Source organism: Accipiter gentilis, chromosome 10 (assembly GCF_929443795.1).
Source record: "Accipiter gentilis chromosome 10, bAccGen1.1, whole genome shotgun sequence".
Classification (NCBI taxonomy): Eukaryota; Metazoa; Chordata; class Aves; order Accipitriformes; family Accipitridae; genus Astur; species Astur gentilis.
Genome location: NC_064889.1, coordinates 24,576,252 through 24,597,561, shown reverse-complemented (window position 1 = coordinate 24,597,561; position 21,310 = coordinate 24,576,252). Strand labels below are relative to the sequence as shown.

At 45.1% G+C, this 21,310-nt stretch overlaps 1 protein-coding gene across 5 annotated transcripts in view; it reads right to left on the bottom strand.

Annotated features, from left to right (window-relative positions):
* Positions 1 to 1,413: 1,413 nt before the first annotated feature.
* Positions 1,414 to 21,310, bottom strand: part of MAP2K5 (mitogen-activated protein kinase kinase 5) — a 141,434-nt gene continuing 121,537 nt past the window's right edge. For all 5 annotated transcript variants that reach the window (XM_049812260.1, XM_049812262.1, XM_049812261.1 and 2 more), the window contains one exon: positions 1,414 to 2,937. In XM_049812260.1, coding sequence (XP_049668217.1) covers positions 2,833 to 2,937 — 105 coding nt within the window. In that variant the 3' untranslated portion in view covers positions 1,414 to 2,832. The remainder of the gene's footprint in view (positions 2,938 to 21,310) is intronic.

The following is a 21,310-nucleotide window of genomic DNA, read 5'->3' as shown; positions in this document are numbered from 1 at the left end:
GTGGGACCCTGCACCGCATCGGGGTGCCCGACAGCAGGCTCACCCTGGCTCTTGCTGCCCTCGTACAGACATAGGGTCAGCAGGCACTTGCTGCAGGGAGAGAAGCCTGGGCTAGGTGCGGACCTGCTGGGGAGCTGCTTGCCGTGGGTGGGAGCAGCCAGTGGAGCTGAATTTGCCCAGATCCTGGCCCAATTTTATTGCCTCCCCCCTGCCCCACACCTTTCCTCGTTTTTGCCCCTTGGTGCTGATGGGTGGTGGTGAGAATTGGGCTCTGTGGGCACAGAGAGGGGTTTGCACACGTGTGTGCAAAGCAGGGCCAGGATGCGGGTTGGAATGGGAGAGCAAGGTGCTGTGCCGCGGTGTGGGGGGCCCAGCAGCCCCCCCACAGCAACACAGACCAGGCTGTGGGTGTCCAGACCTCCTATGGGGACCCACCACCCAGAGCCACCATCTCCAAGGCAGGAGGTGGCAGTTTGGGGAGACCCCACCTCGCTGCTGCTCGACACTCGGCATGGCAGCACGGCTGGCAGAGCTGAAGAGGAACTGGGTTTTCTCCAACCTGCCCACTCTGCTCTCTCATCCAGCCCTAATTCTCCCCAAACGGCGTTAACCCGGCGCTGGGAGTGGAGCGGGGCAGAAGCGGTGCCACTGAGCAGATCCCTGGCCACTCGTCCTCCTCCTGTCCCCCACCTGCACAGAATTCAAGGACTTGGGGAAGGAAAGATGACAGAGGCCCCAAACCTCCCCCATGATTGCGGATTGATTAAGTATACTGATGAAGACAGCAAGGTTAATACGCATGCCAGTGAATTATAACACTGTCAGCCTGTTCGCCAGGAGATTTTTCACGTTTCCATCAGCTGGCATCCCGCACAGATTTTCAGGGTGACGTCTTACCCTCCCGACCTCCCTGCCAGGGAAAGTGAGAGGAAAAGCCTTGGTTTTACTGACTTTTTAACTAACTCCAAGGGAGAGACTTTTTATCCAGAGAAAGCTAATGCAAACTGTTAGAGATAAATAAATGGAAGAGCTGCCTATAGTCTGGTTGGCTCACAGGGAAGAAATTTGTCTCACTTTAGAAAAAGGACCTGGAGGTATGGGGGCCGTTGAGTCATTCATTGTACTGTTATCTGCCAGGGAGGTTGTGACATCAGAGCAATTAAGACAAACTTTAGTCTATAAGTTCATGCCTGCAACCTCTATACTTCAAAAGAAGACAAACGATCCCTCCAAGGAAGGAAACAAAGTCTTTTCCAGGCTGCTTCCAGAGTAACATCTAGGATTTGCAGTGGTTCAGGAGGAATTTTTCACCGAATTTTTTTTTTTTTTTAAGCTGCTGGTATATAATAAACTACCTGAGCTTTTTTTTTTTTTTTTTTTTTAGCAAAAGTTTATTTCTAATGCTAAGACAAGCAAACAAAAGCCCCAACCTCCTCCCCCACCCAAGGCACACACACCAACCTTGCCTTTCATGGTACTCCTCTCTTCTGTGTTTTTTTTTAAAATGCATCTTAACATAAGGACTGATTAAATCTGTGTCAGTCTGTTGTGGAAATGTACACGGAAGCCGCAGAAATAAGAAACACAGCAGAGGCATTGCAATTGTTCTTCTTTCCTTTACGGTAAGAGCAAACCTGGGAGCCTTTGCTTGACCCAGCTGCACCCATCGTGCAGCGGCTCTGACGTAAGAAAATAAGCGATCAAGGTAGAGCTGAGAAAGGCAAGACGCTTCCAAGCAAGCTGTGAACTGCTGTGACAGTAAGTAAAACCCTGCAGCCTGTTCTCTGGCCACGAGGGCAAGTGGCACCCCACGGCTTGGGCCCCTCTGTGCAGGCTCTCTTCCCACCCCCGAAGCTCATGGGACACTATGCAAGCCTGTGCTGTGCCCCTCGGCTTCCATGTGCGGCATGGGCAGAACCTCACGCCGTGTTGCTGCTGTTCGCAAACTCCCCGCGCTCGGGGCTGCTCTCCCTTTGCAGCCAGAGGCCAACAGCCCATGGCGACTGTGCGTGGCTCTGGGGCTCCCGGCTCTGGCTGGTGCTCACCCAGCGGCACCCCTACTCCCTGCTGAGGAGAGTGCTGTCTTCTTTCACCTCACCTCTTTCCACATCAGCAAAACCTTTCCGCGCTTACGGATCAGCCTGCAGTGCCTGAGCATGGATGCTCTTTGCACACACCAGCTTGTTGCGCTGTCTTTCTTGCTCAGCCCTCCCAGCAAACCCGCGCCACAGCAGCAGGCGACTGGCAGCAGAGGCACCACCGGTCATTTGATAGCCTGATGCTGATCTCTCTGCCATGCTTTTCCTCTGGAAGGACAATCCCTCACCTCCTTGTAGGATGGGCAAGTCCAGATACTTTTGGTTTTTTTCATTCTTTGCTTTTGTTTTACATTTAAAATCAGCATTTTGTGGATGTCTGCACTCAAAGACAGCCAACAACTCCTGCCGAAATCCTCTGAACACTCAGCGTGTCATTCATACAATAGCAAAAGACTAACAGTTAAAAAATACTCTGGAGCCAGGAAATATACAATACATTCGATAACAAAAAAATATAGATATAAAATACTTGCTTTAAGGCTGTGTACGGTTTAACTGAAGATAATCTGAGGACATTAAATTGCTCAGCAACAAAAGAAATGTGGGAAGAAAATCCCTTAATGTGGTGTTGAGGGAAAGGCAGCAACAAATATCCTGAAAGATTTTGTTGATGCTTCTAGAAAATATTTTTAGTAAAATATGATCCAGAGAGACTGAGAGTCCGAAGCGTGGGGCTGGTGCTGCTAGTCCAGGATGAGCTGCTGTCTTGCGCACTGCTGTGAGCCAGTCCAGCTCACTGTGGTCCTTGGGTCGATCGCCGTTCCTCAAGCATCCTGCACACCCACATGGACACGACTTCTGCATTCCCATCGTTGTACTGCACAATGAATGGGTGGCCCTGGAAAGCAGGATAGGCAGACTTAGCCAAGATAAACACAACCCTTCCTGTGAAACCCCCCCATTTTTTTTTTTTTAATTTTTTTTTGAAAAAATACATTAGAACATCATGTGGTTACAGTCATAAAAATGCAATAAACCAGTGATTCAAACCAGTGAACTTCTTCTTGAATCCATGTTATCCACATACATCGTTCATACAGAGAAGGGAGGGCTGGGGGAACCCAGCCTCTTTACTGAGGCCTTAGCCTAGCACTCCTTGAAAATACAATTTTTTTTTTTTAAATGTTCGATTAGCTCATTGTGTTTTGAACCAGCTCCTTTCTAGGATGGCCTGCCAGGCTGTTCAACTTCTAAATGATGTTTTGGTAAAAAGATATCCTCACAAAAACACTAACCTACTGGTTTGCTTGTAAAGGTCTGCGATCTCTTAAAATTTCTCTCTTCAACAGCCCCCTTGTGCAGCTCGTTCACTTGTATTAACGTAACACGCTCCTTTGTCTAAAGGAAAGCGTAAGGGCAGTCTGTGCTCACAACATGGACTACTTCATTTGTGGGGCAGAAACTGAACCATGCCACTGGGCTTATGAAAACACGCAGCCGTATGAATGCCACATTCACTTACCTTTGCGCCCTTGACTTTTATCAGTGGAAACCTTATGCCTTACCCTGTGCACAGGCATCCCTTAAATAGATGGTCCTACAAATTACCTAGGAAAAAACCAATATCCCTCCAAGTGCTGAATTCCTTTTGTTACTTGGTCACTGAGCTCTGCGCCTGCAGATGCAGCAGGACCAGGCGCCAGGCTCTGAAGCACTCACAGCATCCATAAGGAGAGGGATTTGTTCATGCACATACATGCTAGCACATGTCATTTGGAGTGATCAGTTGATACAGAAACGAAAATATCACCTAAGTATAACTGAAGCGGGTCTTCATGAGAAGCTATTGTGGGAATTAAGTACAATGGAAAGAGGGATAACTATAAAATATTCTCGGCCGTGAATTATATGGCTACTGCAGGTGCTGGAAGACTGTGTCTTAGACACCTTGGAAAATCAGAACAGCATCTCAGGATGAAACAAAAATATGGCCTGCAATTTCAGCAGCCAGCTTAGGCAGCTCTTGTCTCAATCTGGCCACATTCCTAGAGATGGGAACATGCCATCTTCAGATGAATCTCAAATGAAGTATAAAAATCCACAGGAAACCGAGTACGGCAATTACATAAATGACTGAAAGAAAGCAATCGCCAGGAGAAATCATCACAGATGATGAAAACCTCTACTCCAAATCACTCAAAAGCAGCTCAGTTTTTGCAACACTAAACTTCATAGCTCTTGCAAACAACGCCTGAAAGGAATCAGAGTAGATCTGTTGGGGAGCCTTTGGGAAGGGTGACGTACATGTGGGAATTACCAGCGCGCACAGCCTGACGCCAGCCGTGGCGGTGAACAACAGCAATCGGCACACGGAGAGCGAGAGCGGGTCTGACGTGGGGCCCGGGAAGCCTGGTCGTTGGCTGGGTTAGGATGGCACCGAGTGGAGCAATGAAGCAGCACCGGGCTAAATAGAGCACAGTAAATCCTCGCAGCATCAGCTTCAAGCAATAAAACACTCTGTGGGCCAGGGCCAGCAAACGCAGGAGCCACGGGAATAAAATATGCCATTATCTTCAAGAATTATGGAGGAAGCGCGAGACACTGTTGCTTCAACTCTGAGTTCTCTCAGCTAGAACTTTGTAGGGAGAAGTCTGAGATGTGGAGAGCCCTTCTTCAGATCTTACTGGGACCAGCTCAGTTGCTTTCCCAGTTAACCTCGTAGAGGAAAGACGGAAGGAATACTCTGGTGGAGTGACTTCGCTGAGCAAGAAGCCCACCACGAGGAGAACATGACACACCGACTATGCCATGAAGAGCTACAAATGTCTCAAGTGGTTTATTCCGCCACACTAGCTTCAGGTGCCCTGAAAGCTGCTGAACAGCCCTGCGCCTGAGTTTCTTTGCAGCACGGGCCCCTGCCTGCCACAACCCCAGGACTTAGCAGAACTGCAGCTTTCCCTCTCCATGTGTGCATCCGTGGGACACTGGCTGCACCTCCACAGGCTTTTGGGAAAGGCAATGCAAGGAAGGGGCAACGCAAGAGTTGTCGCAACCCAAGCCTGCATATATGGAGCAGAGCCCAGCTCAAATCTTATCTCCCATCTCAGCAACTTCCTCGCACCCAACACATCAACTTGAAAAGGGTCCTGGTCCAGCAAGAAAGACGCTGCCGCTCTGCTGCCTGGATTAGCAGAGCTGCCGATGAGCTCTGCCATGTTGTGTTTTAAGCTCAAAGAAAACCAACACATAGCAATCTCCACGCCAGTAGCGTCCCCAAACAGGCAGCTACAGGTCCCTGTAGCCCACGAAATTAGCATATTACTTGGTCTTTATTTCCTCTCACATTGCAGTCTCTGCTGTGCTCCCTTGGTGGGGAGCACTGCAGATGTGGCTCCTTCTCCATGTAGATGGAGGAACACCATAGTAAGAGGCAAGACAAAGCTAATAAACACATAAAGGTGAACTCATCAATAGTTGTTGGGAGCCAGTTCTCATTTGCATTCGTCTCAAAGGACTAATTCCCACAATTAAACTAGTGGGAGTTGAGGTGGTATAGCCCACAGACTTGAGACAAGAGGATATGGTTAAAAAAATGTGAGGGAGAGACCCTGAAAGTGGGGAAAAAAAGAGAAGGAAGTTTGCCTGTAAGCTAATAAAGAGCTGGGAGGTGGTAGGAGACACAGCTGCACCAGTCAGGACATTTAGTGGCTTAATCTCTCAGCAATGAAACAGATTTTACTTTGGAACTACTTAAATTAAACTTTTCCCCATTCATTCATCAGAGTGTAAGAGACCGCACAGATTCATGGCCAGACCTTGGCAGAGAGAAGATAATTTAATCTAAACAACTATATTCCAGTCACCTCCCAACAAACCTCACTGCTGATCATCAGTGAGTATATGAATAATTTCAACAGCTGCTGGCATAATTGTGTTAGCAAAACCCACGATGTAGAAAGGTCTGTTATGATCTGCTAGTGCAAGAACTACACCACAGGCAGAGCACAGTGCTGGTGACTGGGTGTGCAAGACTTACTAGGACCGGTCATACCCCACACGTGTTTCTTCTCCAGCGTTCATTCATTGCCCTGCAATGTCTATCGCAGCAACAGTCGGTATTTCAGCCTGAACAGGGAGAAACTACACTCATGGGTTTCCTCTCCAGTATCAGCATGAACAGGTCAGGCTGGTGGCCTCCGCTCCTTCTTGGATTTCTTTATTTACCAGGTGCACACAATACACAGCCTTTGGGAACACCTTACATTTGCACTGCAGGCTTCAACCCAGCAGCTGCCCTGCTTTTTCCTCCATGGAAAGCATCGGCCTGCTCAGTCTGTAACTCAAATTTGAAATAGGGGAAAAAAAAGCCACACCAAAAACCTACAGAATCTAAAAGACACTGCAGTGACTAGGATGAAGCTACAACAGAAACGGCATGGTTGCAGTCTGAAGAAAGCTCGTGAGTTTTTCGATGTAAAGCTCCTTTTGTGTGAAAGCGCACATACATGTGGATGTGCACATCCCACAGAAAACAATCACTGAGATGCTGGAGCCTGCAGATGCAAGATCACCCAACTCCTGCAAATGGGAGGCTGCAGTGCGACTCTTGTGTGATTACAGGTTTCCAAAGCAAAGTCAATTCAAAGAACTTGCTTTCCCCTTCTCAGATTTGTCAGTGCTTCCCACCAGGCTCAAGCTGCAAGCCCTTCATTTTATCTCCAGGCCTTTGAAATTGTGGGCAGCTGCCATTGTAATCAACCTTTCTGAGTTTGCTCTTTGTAACTGCTACAGAAATAGATGTTTTCCCCCAATATTCAATTTTTTGAAGCAAATTGCTTCCTTTCAGTCATTCTTAGCTGTAGACAGTAACTTTAAATTTGTCAGAGAGCTCTGAATTTCCCATCCAGGCAGATGTGTGTGTGCTCACACTCAGATGTTGCTTGGAAAATGGTCCACCAAGGAAGAACAATGTATCCAGAGGTACCAGAGTCCACTGGAGAGCTCTGAGGATGGCAGCAGACAGTTCGATGCTACCAACAGAAGATGGATGATCTTAAAGTGATGCATTTAAGTACACAGATGCTTGCGGCACTGAGCATATGGACAATGTCTTTTTTCTTCCAACACCTGGCTACTAAAAATCTTTAGCTTTGGTCTTGAATGTCTAACATCAGGAACAACACTAAAGAAAGACAGCACCCTTCTTTTCTTACCTCCTATCCCAGACATCCCACATATGTTTGGGTTTCATCATTTTACTAAAGAAATTCGATCTGAAATATTCCTGGTTTTACTTGGTTCCTACCTATGAAAACAACGCAGAAGAGGGCACGGTGGGGAACCCAGTGACAGGAGTCCTGGCATTTATTCCCAAGCTGCCACATCCTTTCCAGCGTGACCTTCACAAAGCTGCTTAATCTCCCTCAGCCTCATAGTTAAAAAGGGAATAAATGATCCTGCTGTCTCACGAGAGTGCTGTGAGAATCAGTGCAAGCGTGGTTTGTCCAGCACTTCAGTATTTTGGGGTGCAAAAGGTGCAAGAGTAAGGTAAATGCTTATTATAAGCAAGTATCCTAGAAGTAGCTGTTTCACCTCTTAAACAAAACAACGGTCAAGGACAGTAGTGAGAACTAGGGAAAAACAATCAAGAGTCCACAGACAAGGAAGAGCAGATGCATTGGGCCAATTAAAAAACAGCTATTAAAGCCAGTCCGCTTCTACCATGAATCTCCTTTACGATGGAGAGACTCCCCGCAGAGGAACACATCTCACACCAGTATATCCTTGCATTTAAGCTACTCACAACATGCAAAGCGAAATTGCAGGCTATGCAAGGTTGAAAACATCAGCTAGGCATACTGTTCACCCTATTTGCTTTGTTTTGTGAGGTTATTTCACTGAAGCCTGGGGTTTTACACACTCACTTTTCTCCCTAGGAATATGTTTAACTTGAAACTACTCTTTAGATTTCCTCTGTTTTTAGATTATACTGCTCTAGTGAGGATTTTTCTCAGACTGAAGGGATGTTTTTACTAGAAGCTGTTTTTCGGAATCTGGTAGGTTTTGTTTGTTTGTTTGTTGTTGTTGTTTGTTTGTTTTTAAATAAGGAATGGGAGAACAGAGATTTCCACCAAAACTAAGACTAGTGTCAGTGGGACCTGTCTTTACAAATCTGGGTGGACAGCCTATGGCATGTTCAGGTCAGGCACCAAGAGCAAGGAGGTCACAAGTGGCCCAAGGATGTGCAATGTCCATGGACAGCCTGTGCTGAAGTCTACGCCAAAACCACTTTGCTGCTTCTAATACCTGACCTTGCTAGACCACATCTTGCTCAGCAGCATCTTGCCTGCTGCAGTCATGCCTGCAACTGCAATAAAAAAAAATACATCAAAGAGCAATACAGAATTGTGGACAATGCACGAGTCCATCAAACTTGGCTTTGGTCTGCTTACAGCAACATTTGAAGTGAAAATGCAGTACAAACCACGTAAGAGGGACTTGCGCTTGGCTTAGCATCCAGATATGTCTCAGGAAAAAAATTTAAGATTTCCTCCAAAGTCTCCAGCCACTGTGGTTGCACCAGCAGCAGTCTCTTCTGCTCTTAGCGACTTCTTCATAAAGTCACCCTGACGGGTTGTCTGCATTTTGCCACTATGCAGCATCTAGTCCCCCATTTCCCTCTTTTCAGGCATCCAGAGTACTGCAACCATTAATGCCCGCAGTCCAAAACACGCATACCTCAGAAACCAGAGCCTTAAACTGGAGATATCTTTGGAAGGCAGAGTGGAGAGAAGGGGCAGGGAGATTAGACAGGGAGGGAAGGAAGGAAGGAAGGAAGGAAGGAAGGAAGGAAGAAGAGGAAAAAAACCCAGGTAAAAATCAAAACTGCTAAAGGACAAATGCAGCTGCACCATTCCAGGTCTAGTGCATGCTCAGGCTGCAGGATGGGGCTGGGATAAATTGTCACCTCAAGAAAGAAAAAAAATGAAAGTCACAACAGCTTTGGCACTATTAATAAATTCTGGCCACTGAGTGTCTCAGCCACAAATAAAAGTCCCAGCCCTGACTTCAACAGTGAGCAATATCTTCTAAACCGAACACAAGCAACCTGCTGTATTTAAATATTCCCGTACAGATTTATTTTGCTTTGCAAAGTAACACTGAAAAAAGTTACATGTGTGGAAGCTTAAAATGTGTTTTCTGTTGTAGCAGCCAGTTTCTCACTGCCCCGGTGAGATTAGACTCTCTGCACGGTGTGGTGTGCATGCTTTTTTTGCAGCATCCGTCCACCTGTTTTTTTGATGTGGGGAAGTTAGCTGGCTTCCAGCACAGATCAGCCCTGCATTCATATCCCCCTGGGCAGCAGCAGTCGGGGTGCTGAGCTGTACCCAGCTCTCCTGCTCCAGCAGCACGCTAACATCAGCAGAGAGCACAGATCTTCTATACTGGCACTTATGTCCACTGTGAATTGGCAAGTAAGAGATTGATATTAAGCCTTCCTTAGTAAAATCACTGTAATGGAGACTGTTCATGCCCTACCAGTGATGGTTCAGCCAACATTTGAGTCTCAGCAACGCGCAGGAGCTCACTGCAACACTGACAGGCGTAATCATGGAGGGAAGCACGACAGCAAGGAAAGAGATGCTCATGAGAGAAGCCTGAAGGTATCGCGGGACGTCCCCATGACAGACCTGATCCCATCCCCACGCATTTCATATTTGCTCAGACTTCTATGCATGTTCATTACAAAGCAGTACCTTGCCAATTCTTAAATACCCAGCCTCAAAAATACCTGGCAATCAGTACGTCCAGCAGACCCAAGCAGCAGAAAATAGGTTGAAAAGCCACCACCAAACTGCTTCCCCATACTGGCAAGGTACTGGCCTGCCTTACCCCAGCCAGGGGTTTGGCTCAGTAGGATGCACAGCTGCACAGCGATTTCTGCAGCCAAGGGGAAGCAGCCGCTGGTGAGCGCACAGCAGCTTGGAGCCGAAAAGGTCAGGCAGGACAGGTCCAGGGATAGCCCCAGAGTGAGTGTCAGCCAGCCTAATTTTGTGTGTCAACTCTGAAAATTAGATAAACAATGACAAACCAGGCTTTTTAAATGAACTTGTCTCATCTTGTTCTCTTGATAAAGGGTACATTTCTCAAGTTGCAGTGTCCCACCAGACAGGTTAACTCTTTCAAAGGGGAGCGCCTCACAGAGGGTGATGTAAACGATTTAAATATCTGACATGAAATTAAAAGGGCAGTGCCCCCCTGAACACACAACCCTGGTAATTCGAACTCATTGCTCACAAACCATCAATCATTTAGCCCAGTCAATTAAATTGCCATTATTCAAGGGTAAAAGTTCTGTAATTTTACCTACCCTTAAAATTCAGCAATTTGCTTTCATGGCCTTCTCCTCCAGCCTGAGGAATCTTCGTTTCTGATATTAACCCACCCAGAGCTTATTGCAACAGACTTTACACCACATCCTCAGCAGGACAGCAGACACATGGGCCTTTTCCAGCACCAGGTGCCCACATGCAGCTCTGCTCCGGATCTGCTTGCCAGTATTGCTGGTAGGAGTGAGGGTGAACTGTCCAGGGAAGATGAAGTCCCCCTGGGACACAGCCCTGATACAAGACCTGTGCATCACCCACAGCCCCGCATCTGGGCTACCTGAATCCTTTCGGCGATTTAGTCTAATGCATATGTAACAGTTTACACTGCCTCTCATACACAAGTCCAGGGAAGATCAAAGCTTCACAAGAATCTCACCCATAAATAGGTTCCTCCGCCACTGACTATAAAATCCTTCTGTCTGGAGAGCACCAAGGAGGTTTAGACCAACACGGAGGCTCCTAAATGCTGCCAAAGGAGAGACAGACAATAAATAATATCCCTTAAGCAATGCTTCTGTGATTTCAGAGGACTCTTCAGGCACAAAACAAGTGAGTGTTTACTGTGAGACTGGTTTAAAAGGTCCATGAAATAGGCGGCTATGAACCTTAGCCAGGATGGTGACAAAGTACACTGCCAACATGAAATACCGGTCAGTCACAAATTTCCTTCTGAATCTGCAAAAATGACAGGGTGGTGCTTCCTGGGGCAGAGAACATGAGGGGGATGGGGAGGACACAGACAGGAACCTTAATTCCAAATGGTGCTCAGTGATACTGCTCTTTTTTGACAGCACATCCAGATCTAACCCACAACGTCATCATCTTGTATTTTTTTCACTGGGGCAGTGAGAAGTTAATTGGGGAGGGCAGCATGACCTGCTCTGAGCTCTCCTGAATTATACGCCAGGGTCAGTACTTGCTCACTGCTTTGCCCTGGTAGGAATTGCCCAGGGGCACCTGAGCCAGCACAGAGAGCTGTACCACTGCAGGAGGAGATGAAGGTTAAGGGGAGGAACCTGGGAACACCATCCCGCATCCCCTTGATCTACAGAGTGGCTGTGGCTTGAGCAACAGATTGCACAGGCAGATGAGCAGTGCCGTGGCTTTCCTGCCCATGCCACAGCCAGGCTGGAAGGGCTGTGCTTACTGCCAGGATCACAGCCAGGTGCCCCCATGGCACCACCTCGGTATCTCCTACTGCTTTGGCAAAGCAAAAGCAGCACTGAGTTCCTGGGGTGCTGCTCTCCCTCCTTCTTTTCTCCTCCGTGGCAAGAAGAGCCAAGCCCTGACTTTCAATCCTACACAGCCAAGGCCAGCGCCAGCTGTGCCATCGAGGCACCCTGTGCTGTACTGCTCATGTGGTCTGAGGGAGCACTACTGCCGCTCCAACGCCACGGGCAGGAGAACCGGCAGAGCCAGCACCGGCGATGGCCACTGCCGCGCACACTTGGGGGCTGCCTGTCGACATCCTGAAAGCCCGTCTTCCCTGCAGCCAGGAGCAAGCTGCAAAGACAGACGTTAACGTAAACCATATGAATACAGAGGAGGAAGTAGGGACACCATTTGAGGGACCAAGGTCTTATGTTAACGACTACATGACACCCAAACGTAACCACAAGACCTCGCAAATTAGAAATGACAATAAAAGCCCTCATGCTTACGCAAGGTACGTTAGGAAATAAGCAGCACTGCTGTTGGTTGCAACAGTGCCATCCTTTTAATGCTCTCTTTTACAGGAATCCTCCCAGACTGTGCAGTTAAAGTACTGTGCTCCATTTATTACAAAGAAGCACAGACAAATTATGCATTTCATTTAAAAATTTGAATTCAGCATAACAGAAACCATAATAAAAAGATCCCAACTGTTGCAGACACAGACTATCAAGACAATGGCAGTGCCCTTAGACAGCATTTCAAATACAGTTTATTAGTGTGTGATATGAAAAGGGTATTTTTATTGCATGATATAATGCAATGGGACCTTGGGCGCTCTGCAGAAGGACCTTGCACTCAGAAGTGTAATGAACCCATAGTCCAAAAAACATTATACTGTACATTAACCTATCATTAATGGCACATTAGGGCTAGGGGCATTGCACGCTTGCTGGTCAGGGCTCCATCAGGACAGTATGGAGGAAACCACAGTCTTCACAGGCTTAAAACAAATAGAGAAAATAAATATTACTGATGGCTACAGGCTGCTTTAAGGGAAGCTCACTATCCGCTTAACATGCAATTTTGATGCCATTTTTTAAAGGGGGGAGGGAGAAGACAATGCAGCAGTTTATTAGGCAATATTAGAAATGGCACATCACTGCTTTGCAGCATTGAATGTCTCTGTGGTGCATTGGATACATCAACACAGAGCTTTTCCTGCACAAAACATGGCACCTCTGAGCACTGGGGCACCTTTTAAGAATAAAATGAAAACTGGAAACCTGCTCCCCTTCCCTGCCATCCCCCAATCCCCGAGGACACTGGTAAGGCTTCCCTGGCAGTAGGAGTTGAGACCTAGGAAGAGCATCCTCTGACCCAGCTCTGCACAGCCCCACCGCTGCCTGCAAGACACCTGGGACCTGTCTGTTTGCATCTGCACCCATTTCCACCCAACACCACCACGTTTGAGAGCCATTCGGCAGAACTCCAGCCTGCGTCTGCAGTAACTCAGCATAAAATGTGATCAAATCACAACACTTCTTGTGCTCCTGAATCAGCTGGGATGTCCCATGCCTTCCTCCACTGCAGGTGTCCTCTTTGTTTAAAGGCAAGCTTGATCAGAAGGCCACAGCACAAATGTTAAATCAGAAAGTCTGGCTGGCAGCTCATCCCTAGCTGGCTGAAGGAGGAGAAGCCCTGCAATTCTGCAAAGTAAGAACTTGGCTGTAAAACAGCACACCACAGTTATCACCCCAGCTAGTTCTCCCATTGCTACCAATGTGTCTATGCTATTTACAGCTCTTGTCATTAACTGAGGGCACATACTCGAGGGAAAATTCTTGCCCATTCACATGTTTAATGGGAACATAAGTTGGACCTCCAAAAGGACAAACCCAAACCCCAGCTCTGGAGCTGTACTATCTTCCCAGGATGCCTGGAAACACGAAGTGCTGAGTAACCCAAACTACCCCGGACTGACCCTGTGTCCCCCTCTAGTGACCTCAGCACATCTAAGATTTCAACACTCTACCACTGCCTCCAGTAGTGGCGGATTTTACATCTAGAGCTCCTGCCTCCAAGGACAAGACAAACTAAATGCTGTTCTAATTATCTGTGCTAGCTATCCACAAGGCCGATTTCTGCTCCCACAGCCAGGAATAGCAGTGAGGAATCCTCAGGCCAATACTCTACTGCTGACTCCCAAAACATTGTTAATTCACAGGCACAGAAGTTGTCAGAGCCCTCCTCAGGGGCTGCTCCATGCAGCAGGCTTCCCTCCATTGCTTGCTTCTAAGGCTTGAGTGGGGTAAAAAAATCTGAAGGCTTCAGACACTCGCATTGATCCATGGAGACACAGAATATGTACACAGGTGAAAAGAGCTTGCGGGACGCTATATAAGTGTGATCTAGCTCTTGCATCTCGTTTCACTTTTGCAATTTTAGGATGTGTTTTGACCATGGGAGGTAACCCTTTAAAAAAAACAACGGTGAGCGCCTGAAGTGCTTGAAACAGCAAGGGGCTAGGAGGCTTAGCTTAGTATGCATGTCTAGAAAGTATGACCCCCGTGTCCCAAAGCGCCAGCAAGGTCAACCCTTGCTTTGAGAGACACTCTCCTCCAGAAATGAAGCCTCCTTGTCTCTTCCATGCAGCACCTGCAGCGATGGGACTGCATATATCAAATCACATCAAGTTTAGCCACAAAGTACCAGCTTTTCCTATGTACTTTCATGGCTGCGTTTGATCTGGGACCAAGTGTTTACTGGCCCAGTTCTCTCTCCCAGTTCCTATCCTCAGAATAGCGACTATTCAGGGCAAGGACTGCCTCTCGCTGTGCTTGGTAAGGAATTCAGCATCCCTAAGAGCCTGCTCTCGTCTGGCTGCTAGAGTGAAATCTCCCATAGCAGGGGCCAAAGACACAGTGCTTCAAAAGGTCTGCAGGAGCCTGCAAAGCTGTAGGTGGCAGAGGCAGGCTGAGGGCACAGGGACTCCAAGAGTCAGAAGACAAAGGCACCCAGAACGTAGCGTTTTCACAGAACTTCCCACCCCCATGAGGACATTACCTGTAGCTTCTGCCAGCTCAGAGAGCAGAAAGGACCAATTTGGCTAGAGAATGGTGGGGGTAGCAAAGAGGGCCAGAAAGCTGCATCAATCAGTGGTGTTTTCTGGGCAGAGATGAAGCAAGGACAAGAACACATCCATAAGTAAAATCAAGTATCATTAGTCTCCTTGAAGTTTCTGCTCTCTTTCCTCATTCCTTATTCTGTGCAGCTAACAGCACAGCCCCAGCCTGCTAAACAGTTCCATGCAGAGTGTCGGGAAGTGGTGAGTTTTGTTTGTTGCGTGGCCTCCCTAACATACACTGTAATTAAAATGTTGATTACTAAACAGTTTAAATATATGACAGACAATGCAGTTAAAGCCTACAGTTAGGTCAATATGTGATTTAGATTTGCCATTTAAAAACTCTCATTTAAATTTTGCATACATTAATCACTACCATACTTCAATGTTCTGATATCCACCTGACTACACTATTAAAATAAAACTTGCTGCCCCAGGGAAATCCTACTTATTCTTAATTGTTTCGAGGCTTTGATGGGCTTTTAATCTAAGATTAATTTATGCAATTTTAAATAACTCTTCTTATGATTAATAAGCTTGAAAATTAAAAGGAGTCTAAAGCAATTATAATGAGCATTTGGTCATAACCTCATTAGGAGAAGGAGTGAAGGATACAGCTCTGGAATTCTTACAAGACTACAATTTAAGGTTACTTTCAGAGGAGTCAAACATAGTTCTTGAAATTGCAAAGGCAGATTAGCCTAGGTCAGTGTTAGAACTATGGCTATCTAGATTAGCACACTAATGATTTTATCCCTCTGATGATATTTAAGACAGTGAAAAGATGATACAAAATGTATCAAAGAAAGATAAATGGATAACACTACTAAGCGGTGAAGTCTTGGACCTATGTTTCTTGTTTATCTTTTTTTTTGAGGATTCCTTTTTTCCCCCCTCGTATTATTTATCTATTTGTAGATTAACTTTTACCAATGCACTTTTACTTGTTATATGATAAAGTTAATCACAAGTGATTTTCAGCTGGTTTAGTAGTTTTGTTGAAAATTCTGCTGAAATTTACAGAATTTGTCTTTAAATATTGGCAGTCCCCAAGTGTAATGGATGGACCAAGAAGAAGAACAGTTTAACTTAAACCTGAAAACCTTAACCTGAAGAGGAACTGTCCACACATCACACCTGAATTTCCATTTTTAAACAGCAATACAGATCCTTCCATTATGATTAAAATCCTTTTTTCAACCTTCTTCTGAAGCTCTGGACATTGACCATAGCCAAACAATGTGCTAGTGGCCCTAAAAACAGTCCTCAGAGACCTCTTGTGCACTTGATTGATGTGTCCACGCTGGCAACTCATCATCGGACTCAGGGTCAAGAAGGAATTTTTTTTTCAGGTCAGATTAGCAGGAACTAGTGCAGCTCCTCTGACTTCTATAGCGTGGACTTGACTTCAAACAACTCAGTCCCCTCCTACTGCAGGACCCCAGGGTGTGCATGGGTACACACATGGGTGGGCCTGATTTTTGCTGTTCTCTTTCTGTGGCATATACTAGCCTTAAATTTACTACAGAGTTTTGGTTTTGGCTGTGGCACAGAGGAGACTATTTGCCCATCTGCAGATCATTCTTTCCACAGCAGTTTTGCTTTTGATATTTGCTGTTAAACCGATAACTGTGCTTGGCATGCCTCTTGGTGCTTAGCTAACAAAACGAGCTAACTCCCAGCAAAGGTATTTTTTTTGTGATGACTCTTAAAAAAAACTAAGGCAACCGAAATATAATTGGAGCGTGCTTTTGCAAGTGCTGCTGAGGTTAAGAAGAGCTGTAGAAGAGGAATAGAGAGAGTGGCCCAAGGCTGATAGAGTATGTCAACATTAGCAAGCTGTCGACAACAGAAGCAGATCCGCAGAGTGTAACGGTTGGTGCAGTGTTTCAGGGATGGAAGAGGTTTTACTTTTGACCAGCTCTGGTCTGGTCTGCGGACACAGCGCCCATTAGTAGCTGGAGCTCATTAGGTGCGTGCCTGGAGCACATCTTCTGGTTTGGTTTCATTTGATATTGATTCAATTCATGAGCTTCAAGACCTGTCTGTGATGAGAATGAAAGAGTGGTAGCTCTGAAAGAGCTGGAGATTCACACCAAAACGGCACACCTGACCTGAACTCTAATGTTAATGTAGATGTACCTGCACAAGTGTCTTCAGCTCATGTATCACTGCAAGCACAGGAACAGTCTTGCTGACACCAAACAGAGCTAGTCAGACACTGAAAGTTGATATAATATTTCCTTCAAACAGGGACTAAGCGTTCCCCTGGACTGGGAAAGAAGGGTAATAAAAATGATTGTTGTCTCCAAGTTTTGAGAAACTGGTTTCTACTGACAGGGAAAAAGGAAAGAAAATCACTAAGCTGGAGTAAACGGAAACAATCTCCTAAATGTTTTTCACCCAAACCTTGGAGTAAAAAATGCTGTGTGCATACACATGTCTGCACACATATACACTCTAATAACAGCAACTAACAAACCGAAAAAAACCCAGAAAATGATCTGGCTGGAAGCAAAAAGGGAGAATGAAACAGCCCACACTTCGCTAGCATTTCCATGATGAAGTTTCTGCAAATGAACAAGTTGTTTTTAAAAGTACCCCGTACGATCATATTGCATTACATGCCTACACACCGTCTGCATCTAGTGCAAAATAGCATCCTCATGTTTGCCAGGTTTAGTAAAGAGACTAAATAAAGCAAGTTGTAAATGATCAAACATGAACATACTGTCAAATCACCCCGTCTCAGGAGCTGAAAAAGCACAGGTATGAAACAACGTCCAAATAAACATGTGGAGCCCTGCTGAAAACACAGAGAAGAAAGCAAAATATATCACCACTAGTTGGCTTGGGGGAAGAAAAAAAAAAATTCCTTTGAATCTCTCACAAGGTCACTGAACAAACGACCGAGGCCACGAAAACCATTTCCATTCTCAGACTTGTATTTTAATGCCACCGTTCCCTACCGGGAGCCTTTCCCCGGTGGAAACCCCGGCTCTCTCCAGCCGTGCAGGCAGACGCCGGCGGAGCCGTCCCGATTTACACCAGCCGAGCGTTTACCCCAGCATCTCCCATTAAATCCGAACAGGCAGATGCACATTTATGGGACAATGAACTTTTCCACGGCTGCGGCTCGTCGTGCTTTGCTATTACGGCCTTAATAAACCTGCGCATTCCCGTGCTGCGGCAGCTGCCTTGGGTGGGAGCACGAGCAGCCAGCTCCGGAGGAGAGGCCGCAGCTTAAAAAAAAAAAAAAAAAAAAAATCATGTTTAATTTAAAAATTAGAAACTGGAGCAGGCTGTGAGCACAGAGGTTGATTGAAACAAAATTTAAATTCCTGTCAAGCCCATTTAAACACAGGGGCCCTTCATAGACAATTAGCTGCTCCCTGTGAATGCTGAATAAACTCGGGCCTGGTCACTGTTAGAAGAGAGCAGGCCTACTGTGAGGAGCTGGAAAAAAATTAACTAAAATCAGGCTGTATGAAATATTTAGCCTCCCAGTTTATCACAGGGGTTTGGAAGTGTAAACAAGACAAAAATCGATTCCTCGGTGCCCTCCAATCAATCCCCCAAAATGGTTAGGGCATCTGTTTCTGCTAAATTTTGTTTACTCTGGCAGATTTGCCTTAATTGCAGTTGTTTATCTCCCATTGTCCCCGGGGCCCTAATCTCCCGATTACTAATACTTAACACTCATTTCACATCTAAAGCTACTTCTAATCCTCAACAGGTTTCTGGGGCTCTTAAAATTATTGAAACGAGGGAGACGGGAGATGCAACCTCTTTGTGAAAGGCACATTTTCTTATCTACTACCAGCTGGGTCCAATCATCACCAGGGATGGCTGCAACAAAGGTGCTAAAAGGCTCTTTCACAGGCACTGCTGCTCCGCTGGGATTCAGCGGATAAAAAAGAGCTTTGATGGAAAAAAACCAACCCACAACATCCCCCCCGCCCCGCGCAAGAGGGCTATAACAGTCCAGCCAAATAAAGTTACTGTCATAATCAAATGCTGTCAATCACAATGAAAATCCAATTAAAAATCTTTCAGTGCAGCCCTCTTAAGTAGAAAAATGTCCCCCTATTTATATGCATTTTTGTCAACCGCACAAATTAGAAAGTAGTATTAATTGATTTTTTACTACTTTAGGCCCTGATCCTCCAGCTGAATTTCTGCGGATGCAAGAATCAACCGGCACAAATCTGATTAAGGGATTTGAGGCATAATGCACACAGGTCACTAAGAAGCCATATCTCTATCTCCTGCTTTATACTCTGCTTATTCATAGGTAATTATTACACTTATTTAATACTGCAGGAGCATCTTGAGGTGCTAATCGCAGTACAGACCCACAAGTAGCTGGTACTACACAAATGCCAGCAATTTTAATCAATGCAGTGTGTTTGAATAAATTTAAAATTCCTGTTTCATTACACAAATAAATATTGTACATAGATTTCAACAGTTGCCTGTTATAGCAAATTCCTTCATAAATTTGGAATGAACAGGAAGGAAAATATTCTGGGAATTAAAGATATGGCTCTTACTTTGGAACATGTAACAGTTTTTTTTTTAAACTAAATATGTAGGGAAGACAGCTGACAAAAATATCAACAAGACAAATGCACAACGTCTCTATGTATCATAACTGAAAGATTTGCAATTCTGCTATCAAAATGAGCGAGATGTAAATATTTGTCTCTGTGCCTGGAGAACTACAGAACACCCAGAAGTGCCAAATGAAACATTTGCTCAAATTAAACTGCAAAGCCCAGGAGACTCAAGTAACCAAAAATATTAACTGTATCACTCTAAGCTGTTGCCAATTTGTTTTTGTCCAATTTCCTTAGATTTTCAATACTTCTTCGAGCCAACTCAAGTTACTTCTTTCAACATTTCACTGGAAAGTGCTAGTGTATTGCACAGCTTTAGGGCATGTTAGAAAGTCTGATCTTCACGTTTTCTGTAAAAAGTCAGTGATCGTATGAACAACGGGACTGCAGAAGACAGTGAATGAATATAACAGTTTAAAACTCTCATGCTCACAAGTTAACCTTGTCACAATCTTAGTCTTCTGTAATTGCTGGATTTAGTGACACTGATAGAATGTATTTCTCCATTTTGATAGCTGATTTCTCAAGTGACAAAGAAGAACAAATCATACCCCTAAGGACAGAAATGGCTTTTTTTTTTTTTTTTTTTTTTTTTTTTAAAGACAGAGGCAAAGAGAGAGAGGGAAAGATCCATAACCCACCTTTCCCCATTTCAGCTGAGTGGGCAATAGGTTGAGCGATGCAGCCACCTGAAAGAATATATATTTTTTTTCTCCAACTCTTGACCTACCCTGAGCAAGGAAGATAATGACACACAGTAAGTAACAAGAGCATCCTGAGCCCCAGTGTGAAATCCTAGCGTCAATGAAGTCAATATAAATTCTGACATCGCCTCCAGTGTATCCTGGATTTGATCCAGAACTCCTTGTCCACTGTATGTCTGAATTGATAGATTGAAGATATACACTTAAATATTTATCATATATATTTAACGGTTGGACTCAATGATCTTAAAGGTATTTTCCAACCTAAATGATTCTATGATTCTATATTTACAACAGCTAAAATACTTGGCTCTGTATTTTTTTCCTTGGGAAATGAGGAAAGCGCCCTTTCCTTCACATCTGGCATGTGTTTTGGTGTCTGTCAGAATTTCTCCTTGTCATGGGGTGAACGACTGGGATCATTGTGACAGAGGAGAGTCTAAATGTTTGCAAACAAAGCTATCCATCACAGGCTCAAGCACAGACAATTTTATGCTGGACAAATCATCACTGATAGGAGATCCTGTACTGGCTCAGGAAAAAAACCCCTAACGCTTTTAAGTAGCCAAAGAGGGAAAATTCTTGGCTCACTGCGATCCAGCAATGACACACAAACATCTAGATAGGTGCAGACAGAAAACATTTATCTGTAAAGCTGTCTTCACAAGATTTACAGGATGTTTGTGAAAAGCAAAGTGCAGATGGCTCTCTGGTCTTTCCCAAAAGTTAACAGCATAAAAACCCCCAACCTGTACAGCCATCTCTGGTACTCAGTCAGTGATGCCACTGCTATACTGCAAAAGCCAAATTAGCTGCTGGGGGAAATCTCTTTTATTGACAAACATAAGTGGCAGTATTTCATTGGCTTTATTCTGAAGGTTTATATGAGAATCCAGGTAGGATTATGCCGATCCTCCATTTGTTTGTTTAAACCATAAAAGTGTTTCCTAAGAGCTACAAACAGCGGTTTAACACAATGAGCTGCAAACAAGTTTAGCTCTACCTGGTAAGAAGTGCTACTGTCCAGACCTTCTAGAATATAGCTACTTAAAATATATTTTTTATATATATAAAAATTATAAATATAATAAATATATATAAAATAAAATTTAAAGGCTTTGCATTTTTAATTTCCTATGCTTGTTGGAGATGGGGGAACAGCCATCCAGAATCCATTTTTGAGAGTCTGTAATATCTTGACACATATCTTAACACATTTAAATATACAAACAAATGGTCTATCTGAAAAAATGCCCATTGTAACTAATGCGATCAAGGT